General features: G+C 37.2%; 1 protein-coding gene across 1 annotated transcript; it reads right to left on the bottom strand.

The window, feature by feature from the left end:
* Nucleotides 1–227: 227 nt before the first annotated feature.
* LOC105209948 (uncharacterized) lies at nt 228–963 on the bottom strand. Its single transcript, XM_011180630.2, has 2 exons — nt 820–963; nt 228–758 (listed from the first exon to the last, which is right to left on the bottom strand). The coding sequence occupies exons 1-2, from the start codon at nt 845–847 to the stop codon at nt 466–468; spliced, it is 321 nt and encodes a 106-aa protein (XP_011178932.1). The 5' UTR covers nt 848–963; the 3' UTR covers nt 228–465.
* Nucleotides 964–9,583: the final 8,620 nt, after the last annotated feature.

The following is a 9,583-nucleotide window of genomic DNA, read 5'->3' as shown; positions in this document are numbered from 1 at the left end:
CTCCTGAGAACTGGCATTGCAGATAAGTAGCTAAAACCTCATATAAAGTCTGGAAAATCTTTGATAGAATTAACACCGAGAGATTATTGGAGGAGGAACTTGTTCTAGGAATCTCGGAGGACCTTCTTCTACTGGGACATCCTTGGACGTTAGATACTGATAGACTGACGTATAATAGGAACTGTTGATTCCTTGTACGTTATTATAAGACTATAAGAAGACATTCATTGATCTAATTTAGTTAACTATTTTAATTAAAAAAATTTAATTGGAATAGGTCATAATATTTACATGAAATGGTATAAAATTTAGTAATTCTTCCAAAATAGTTCGAAATTAATTAATTCGACTAAGTAACAACAGGTAATACAAGTACTGCATACACAACGGGCTATAAGCTTTGTCGACGATTGTAGATGCTGTGCCCACCTCATTATCCGTGTGTGTCGAAGACACTTGAGGTTGTTAACGCAACAGCGTAGCCGCTTGTGGAGCCCCAGCCCCGCTGGCGGCAGTCAAAATTTGTCCACCATAGCCGCGTGCTGCCAAACTTTGTCTGATAATTTGCTGCTTGATATCAGGACTGACATATCGTGGCACCTTCACTTTCACCGCTTGTACGACGGGTTGATTGATTACACCAACACCTGGCAGACTTTGTCCTTTGGCAGGTAACAGGACGCGATATTCCTCCTCGCTGGATTCAAACGAATTGGAGATGATGTATGGCAAGTGCACGGCATGGGCGCAAGCGAGAGCTGTGGAGAGAGCTTGACAATAGTTAATTTGCTAAAGATTTAAAAAATACTGGCTACTCACCGGCAGCGAAGAGTATAAAGAATTTCATGTTGTGCTGTTTGTAAGTTTGGTTTGGTTGTGTCTTCTGAGCTGAAGCTGTGCGATTTTATATACAAAGTTAACGGTAGTGCGACACACCTCGGAGACTTGTTAAAAATTATTTTTATTTTAAAATGGTTTTAGCTTTTATTAAACTTAAGGCTGAAAGAAAGTTCAATAAGTTATCGAGGTAAAAATATTTTGTGTGGCGTATGTGAGGGGTTCACGCCACATTTCTTTCACCCGATTGCATTTTTTGTGCAACTCGAGCACTTATAAATATATAACGACATATACACCTACCCAGCGCAGAGATTATCATCGGTTCATTTTATATTTTGTTTTTGCTTATTTTCATTGAATGCGCCTTATAAGCTTAGCCGGCTCGATTACATCACTTGTTCCGCTTGTCTGGTTTTATATAGCTCTTTTTTATGGCGTCTTCTGTCTTATGTAAATCAAACTTATTTTTCACTTACTTGTTCTTTTTCAAAGCGTAATGAGTTTGAGAAATGTTTGCTCGGTTTTTTGTTTCTTCTGCTGCTAAATCTTTTTTCTAAACAAGGTACTAATTAGGTATTTTTTAACGATAGCTTTGAAAGTAATTCATGTTTTGTGTGGTTGCTTATCATTTTAAATATATAACTGCTGTATTTTTTACTTCATCGTAAAAAGAAACGATATAATTGAACAGTTTGGCAGAAGAACTAAATCCGTTCGTCCCTGACTAGAAAGAGTAACTGAAAATGGTGACTAAAGTAGATCCCTTTATTGAAAAGATGGATGACTTCGACTTTTCCATGAACATCGTAAGCTGTTCTTACATAATCCTTCAAAAGGTTTGTAGCGGATCTCTGAAACCTCAAAATTTTCGAAGACCCGCGGTATAGTGCATACTAATTTAAATTTTAACCCACTTCTTTGAGTGTTAGCTCCTTTTTGTTGATCCTCAAATCATTTAAGAACACTCACTTCGAAAAAAGAAAGAAAGATATGTTAATTCAATACTAAATAATTTCACCTGGAAATCGACGGAAGTTTTTTATTTAGGCAGCCTTTCTATCAATTAATCCAAAACCTATTCAAAGAGTGATTCGAATAGGGCTCTTAATTTCAGATTCGTGGTCGGGAAAGTTAAACCCTGCAAAAATCTAAGTTTTCGTTCCACCGATAAATCCATAACCTACATTTCAGCTTGATTTGGATTTGGTTATCAAGGACCCATATCGTTTAATTAATAAACTTTGACTTGCTTTAAAATCACCAATCTTTTCTCAATATAGGCTGAATTTGTATATTGCTTCTGGGTTTTTGGTCCATTCATTTACATAGATGGTGCACAGATGAACTTAGTGTTAAAATCGAGGGCTGTGCTCAAAGACCGGGTAATCTTGAAAGTGCTGATCTGAAAAATTAGCGTACTGTGAAGTATTCTCGATTTATTGTAGAAATTTCAAGAAAAGAAAAAAGGTCTCTTTTGGATATTCTTTCACTATGACGGAATTTATATGTACCTGAAGGAATATTTAAGGACCTAAGGCGGACAATATTATTTTTACCATAGAATCGCGAAAAATTAAATAAAATTTGAGAGCCGGAAATGTAATATTATTATTAATATACTTAGAAAGCTTTAACCATAAATTCTACAAAACGACTTAATTATGCGGGAATATTTACCTCGTAAAGGGCTTATCTGAACTTTTCATAGCATTTTGAAGTAGCATATTTTTAGAAACATAATTCACTTGAAGAACATAAAAAAGCATAAGTAGACATATTACAAAACACATATATGTACGAAACACAACATAAATTGTGCCCCTCCGCATTGGCGGTAGCATAAAAATGATAAACAGCCGAAGTTTTGCGTTTTTAATGAGTTTTTGGCATGTAAAGCGGTAATCGCCGATAAGCAGTCGAAATGCGGAAATATAAAAGGCATAAATGCCTTCACTAAAGTACTTCGTAAGTAACTTCATTGTTAGCGCGGTGGCTATAATTTTGCTATGTAAAGTGTTGAGTTGGCTTTAGCGGATTGCGAAGTCGAGTTAAAATGGCGTGAAAACATGCACAAACAAAATATTATTGTTGTAAACAAGGAATTGTTTATTTTTTGTTTTTTTTTTTTATGTTTTTGTAGAAAACTACTGATTTTTTTTATTTTTCACGAAGGCTATTGAATTCGAACTCCATATTGCATGGAATAAGTTTGGTTTAACAAGTTGGGTTCATTACTAATGGAGACAGCTCTTGGTGAAGGTCATGTATGTGTAAAAGAAGCAGCCAAATACTGAAGAGTATATAAAATAGGTTGCTGTACTATTACGGTAGCTGATGTTGAATCATAGTCTCTATGTTGGCCTTGCCATTGTTCAATCATCGAATCTTTTTGACTTCGTGGGTTTTTCGTGAAGTTTTAAGTCTACTTCAATCAGATGATTCTACAATTCTGAGGATTTTTTATTTACTGACAGGCTCCATTGATACCTTAAAATCATACCTTTGAGGCATACAGTTCTATTGAAAGCGGGTTCTGACTGAAACGAGCCCGAAAGATCATTTACGAATTATCACCAAAAGTAAAGTGTTCTTGACAGAGCAAATTTTCTTAGTTCACTAAGGTAAAGTGTACCATAGAAATAATTCTGGTGGCCCAATCTTAAGTCTGTCCAGCGTTCCAAACTCTTGCTTTGGATCAGTGTATAGTTTTTCGTTACAGAGACAAGATCAGTTGGAAATAAGGTCCCATAGCAAGGAAAAGGAGAGGCTAGACAGAAAGTTTAATATATTCAAAAGGAACCACAATTGGATATAAAAATTCAGCCTGCAGTCACCGTACATACCAGTAATGGCAAAGTCCTGCGACAAAACCAATTAATATGATTTGATTAAGGTCGAAAGAAGTTTATCTTTCTGAAAACAAAGGTATGTTACTTATTCAAATAAGCTCTTCTTAGGAATTCGTTTTCTTGATCAATCAATCCTCTTAGACGAACTCTTTACTTTTACTAATTTTCACTTGCGTAGTGTTAAGTGTAAAGTATAATTGAAGTACTTCTAGAGCATACCACTTTTAGATAGATGTTGGACAGGTTAAATTTCACTTTTGTCACTTTAAAAGCTCTTTTTAACAGCTTTCACTTCACTTTCAAATTAACACCTGACTCTCAGACCTTCTCCCGCCTACTCTCTCACTCTATATATACAATCAGCTGAGCATAGAAAAACCATAGCACACCTTTAAGAGCCACGATTTGTGTATAGGAATTTACGCCTAACATAAACTCCCATTACATACGGACTGACTTCAAACACCCGGTGACGGCTTATGGTTATGATTTAAAATTGCAAAGCAGCCGAGCAGCATGTTCATACGATACGATTTAGAGGGGTGTAACTGTATTTAGAAAGTGTGTATGTAAAGTATTGCACGGAAATAAACCCGCTTTGAAGTGTTGTGTACTGCGGTGTTGTGGTTGGAAGTCACAGCTGTTGGTACATCAAAGTGGCTACGTTGCAGATTTTTAGGCGCAGTGAAGTCGAAGTTGCTACAAACGGAAAAAATATATATGTATGGAAAAACAACCCTCATTGACGATGACTTTTCCACATAGGCTTATTTACACTTAACGGTAACACGACAGTACAGCAACTGAAATGGGAGAATACTCGGGGTGTATTACGAACCCGCATAGAGCATGTTATATGGCCGTGGGCAGGATATTTTTATAGTCTAAGCACGTTGCAAAACAATATTTGAGATGAGGAATATATTTGGGGGTTTCACTAATGTTTTTATATATATTCGTCTATAGGTATGTATATATGCATCTTAAAGTCACCAACTACGAAATGAAATTAGTAGAAAGGAAGGTTACAGTCAGTCTTCTAAATATGTACATTTCTATATCTAAAACCACACCCAAACTCCTGAATAAAAATAGCGTTCTTTCCTCGAACATTAAGTAAACACCTCGTAACCCCGGCATTGCTATAATTAAATGTATTCATGTGTTAAATTTGTTTACCAACGCTCATGTGCACGAATTTGCCCACCCATTCGTCGCACGTGAGCCCTTATCGAGTTGTATAACTTCGTTAACTCCAATTTTGACTTTTTCCACTTTTTTCAAGCGAGTTTCTCTACACCTGCTTACACTGCTTCTTCTAGTTTTTGTGAAAAAAATATTCTCAAATTTTCCATGCGGAAGTCCTAAAGGCGTATTAGTTGGTTTCCGCTTACTTTCGCGCACGAAAATAGCAATTGCTATAGCGCTCAGCGGATAAGGGGCAGTTTGCAATAAAAAATATGAACAATTTTTCGCTTCCGCCCAACAAATTCGAAGGTGTGATTGTATGTATTGATTATTTTCCTATGGGATTATGCTATCAAGAAGGCTTTAATTCTAACTTTTTTCGGTAAATCCAATATTTAGTGCCACAGTGTTTTATTGGGTAATTATGGTTGAAACGTGTGACAGCAGATATAAGGGGTGCATAATTCAATAAAAATATATATTATCATATCTCATATTTAAGCAGAAACAAATGATGTCCGAGCAGCTTTATTTTGGCAGTCAATACTTTGGGGTTGAAAATCAAGAAGAGTTCTTCATACTAAACTTTAAAGAATATTTCTAAGATGAGCCAAAATAAATACTGCGGACGAAAGATATGTATATGTTGATAGATCGATAGGGATCGATTCGGCGGTTGCAGTAAGTCAAAAGGATTGACTATACCCGACATGTTCTAAGCATTGATTCTGAGGAATATTGGATAGCGGTGGCAATTTTAGCTTAATTAAGGTACAGTGACTGAGGGAATCAAGTTTGGGTCCTAACTACATGCTAGAAAACTTATTTGAACCCAGCCAAATCTAGGTCATTTATAAATGTACGGTAATCCTAATGGTAGAACCAACACACTCTTCGAGGGAAGCGGTTAGATTTGATAGATAGCCCAAGGGTGCTATACATCCATTAGACAGATGTGGCAGATATTTGGTTAACTAAAAATATATAAATCCGTAATATGTCATGTAGCCGGAAGTTTTATGAGACACGATTACTCGAATCTTGAGTACCTCTCGTCTGACACTACGGCTCTGAAAACGTATGGACGACTACTTCATCCATAGTTGCTATAGTGATGAGCTAAGACTCAGTTCGAAAAAAGTAAGACTTTCTAACGAGTTGGCGATATCGCTTCTGAGCAAGGCAAAGACGATCCGGAATAAGCTGATTTTCCAAAACTTGATTGTTATAATACAGTAACTGACTAGGACTTCGAAAATTTTGTTATTCCGGCCCCCGTTAGGAGGGTTGAAAGAAGTTGTCGAAGGATCTCTGATCTAAAGCACTTTAGAAATTTTTAGGCTTTTGTGTTCTTCAATCCACAGGGCGTGTGTGATTAGATTATCCGGAATATGCTGGTTACAGACTAGGACGTCGAACATGTGAGTTAAAAGAGACGGGTCCTGGATCTTAAGCAGTCACACTTTACCCATTATTAGGCTTTTGAGACCTGCAATCTAAAGGTCGCGTTGCGGAGGTTTAGAAGATAACTGTAGTCATCCGGATCTTTAAGATCTGATTTACCAAGTAAGTTTTTGTTTTTATGGTAGTCTGAGTGAACTAGCTTTGTAATAAAGCCTCGATTAGATTATAACAGATATTTTAATTGCATTTTACACACATCGGACAACAAAAACAATTCCATTGCAACACTTGTATTCAATCAACTAGAGATATTATCCCTCGGCATTTCCTGCTTAAACCAACAATATTCCAAATAGAAAACATCGTAAAAAAAGTCCTCTGCAACAGGCCATATCCACAAAACCAGGGACATGTATATTTCCCTGAATATCGCCATAACTCCACATGTGCATATCTGCTCATAAATTATGGATTATTTACTCACAGCGCACTGAGCATTGCCGCCAACTCCATCAATTAAAATAATAAGAAAAGTGGGGAGAAAAATATTTTTTCTGAAAAATTGCACCAGTCAATGACTTTGGAGGGCGCCGAAAGCGACAGCAAGTACAATTCATCTTCGAATGTGTTGAGAGGACCACGCAAAACAACAAAGCCAACAAAACAATATATGAAACAATGCACAAGTGCAACAGAAACGCATTTCGCCTGATTGCTGAGAGTGTGGGAGCTGAGGTGGGGTGGGGGCTAAGTGGCGGCAGGCATGCACAAGCGATGGCTATAATAACAAGATGAAAAGCTAATCACCACAAAGACAACCAAATAACAGCAACAACATTCATCACAATAGCAACAACAACAACAATAATACTATAAATAACAACTACAACAAACCGCCGCAAACCATGTTGCCAAGCGGTGTGAAGCACTCAAGCGTAAGCTTTCTGCCACACAATGTTAACCGCACCACAAACAACAACAATAACGACAGCAAGTGATCTCTACTCACACACACACCATCTACGTCGTTAAAACGCATGCTGAGTGTTTATTGCCCTTTGCGAAATTTGCATTACACGCCCACCGTTGTGGCACAGTCGGTGTCTAAGCCGGCTCGCAGACACCCACGCACCGCCGCCATCGCTGTCATGGCAAAGTGTGTCTCATATGCGCGCATTTACCGTTGCATACTAAAAATGTAAATTCCACAACAAAGCCTTGCATTAGCAATTCTGCAAACCGACGAGCTGCAGCCAACTTACTGCATTAGCACGCTCGGCTTGCCTGCGCTGTGAGCTGTGTGTTTGCGGTCTCTAAGGTTGTTGTAAGCTCGGGTTAATATGCTGCGGTGATGTTGCGTCGCAAATTGATTGCATCAATGTATAATATTTGGTATCGGTTGGTAACCCTGTCAGTTGGTGTTAAAGACTAGAGGGTAAAGCAGTTAACTGTAATGAGCTGGCGTGGCAAGCGTTGCATATTGAATATAAACAAACAATATGTGGCTTTGGGTGGTTGGTGGAGTGTTAAATGCGGCGTAAATGTCATAACAACGAGGCTTTGAACTGTAAATATTCTAAAATATGGGAAGATTAGCATACATTTCATCTTTGGCTGGATTATCATTGAGTTCTCAGTTCAGATATTGAAGAATAAAATTCTTGGGAAATCAATTTGTTAATTGTAGGATCTTCCGGAGTTGCACTTCGACTCAAGAAGAAACCATCCGCCAAAGGTATAGAGTAGACATTCGGAACTGGCGAGTTCCATAAATAGATAGATTGATATCGTCAGCATCAAAACACCATTTGAGCTTGTTGAACCAGACTCTGCGGGAGTCCGCCTCTTTACCTCTTATCAGATAATTAATCTATTTAGTATTTTCTGAAGGTGAGGACGCTAAACATCCCATTTCATGAAATCAACTGAAGACGGATGTATTGCCCACAGTGAGTCCAACTAATTGCTTCAAATAGGATCTAGTATCACAGATGTTTTTTGAACTCTGTACGTCCCATGAAACTAAAGAGTCTGCTTTGTTGTTCCTTAGTTTGAGTATTTGTTTCTAATAAGATATCATATCAGAGATTTTATCTGAAAACCTTGAAATTTCTGCAAAGGACCGAATTCTGACTGAAGTTCTTCGATTGAACTAAATATGTACCGCTCTAAGATGATATTAATCTGAGCATATCGCCCCAGCTCTGAAAGTTTTCGATGGGAAGTTTTCGAGAGGGAACCCTACCCTTCGATAAAATGACCAGGTGGAGAAGGCTTAGTGTTACCAAATGGCGCCAAACTGCCAAAAGGAGAGATGAGTGGCGCGCTGTTGTGGACTCGGCTATAGCCGCGTAAGCGGTGTCTGCGCCAGTCAAGAAGAAGATATCATTCTTTTTATACTTGCTTTATTCAGCTGATCTTATCGATTCTAACTATATCAGCTGAAAACTTAGCTGTCAATATCTGGATATGGTTTAAATAATATAAAGAGAGATAGCGAGAGGGTATTTGATCTATAACTCAACGCAGTGGATTCCAGTTTAGAAGGCATCTAACAAGATCTGGAGTTGGAATGAGAAAGAGAGTTAATGAGTGTTTCAAGATTCTATGGTTTTTAACAATATCCCCTTTGAAGTTTTCTAGTGACGTCTGGAGATGGTACGAGTAAGAGAGATAGTATAAGAGAAAAATTGTGAGGGATGCTTCAGGATGTTATGGCTTTGAACTGAAAAGGTAGCTGTCAAGATCTGGAGATTCTAGTAAGATAGAGATATAAAGTAGGTGTAATAAAAATAAGCTTCAAGGTACTATATTCGCTTTAAATTTACCTGTTGAGGTCTAGAGATGGATTGAGGTTGAGAAAAAGGGAATAAGATAGTTATATAGAGTTTATTGAGAGAATAAATCTTTCAAATACCAAAACCATACACTAATTCATAACTTTTTTTTCAAGAAAGTTGAAGAAAGCTACATATATATATTAAATATTTTGGAAATTGAACAGTAAGTCACTTACTCGCATTTCGTCTATAGTGTAACGCCTCACAATCAGTAAAATCTAACAGTTTAGACTTTTATCACATTTTTACTCTCACTAGAACGAATTAGAGAACCAATTACCCACGACTAATCAAAATACTTACTACCTTAAATAGAGTCATCTTCCTAATATACTCATCCGAGTCAATTAAAGCATTACATATTTTAAAATGTAAAGGAAAAGCAACAACAAACAGAAAAATAACTTTAAATGCAATTGTTGCTAATAACTTCATTTGATGAATAGTAAAATTACGCTTAAT

Source organism: Zeugodacus cucurbitae, chromosome 4 (genome assembly GCF_028554725.1).
Source record: "Zeugodacus cucurbitae isolate PBARC_wt_2022May chromosome 4, idZeuCucr1.2, whole genome shotgun sequence".
Lineage (NCBI taxonomy): Eukaryota > Metazoa > Arthropoda > Insecta > Diptera > Tephritidae > Zeugodacus > Zeugodacus cucurbitae.
This window is presented reverse-complemented; position numbering and strand designations above follow the sequence as displayed.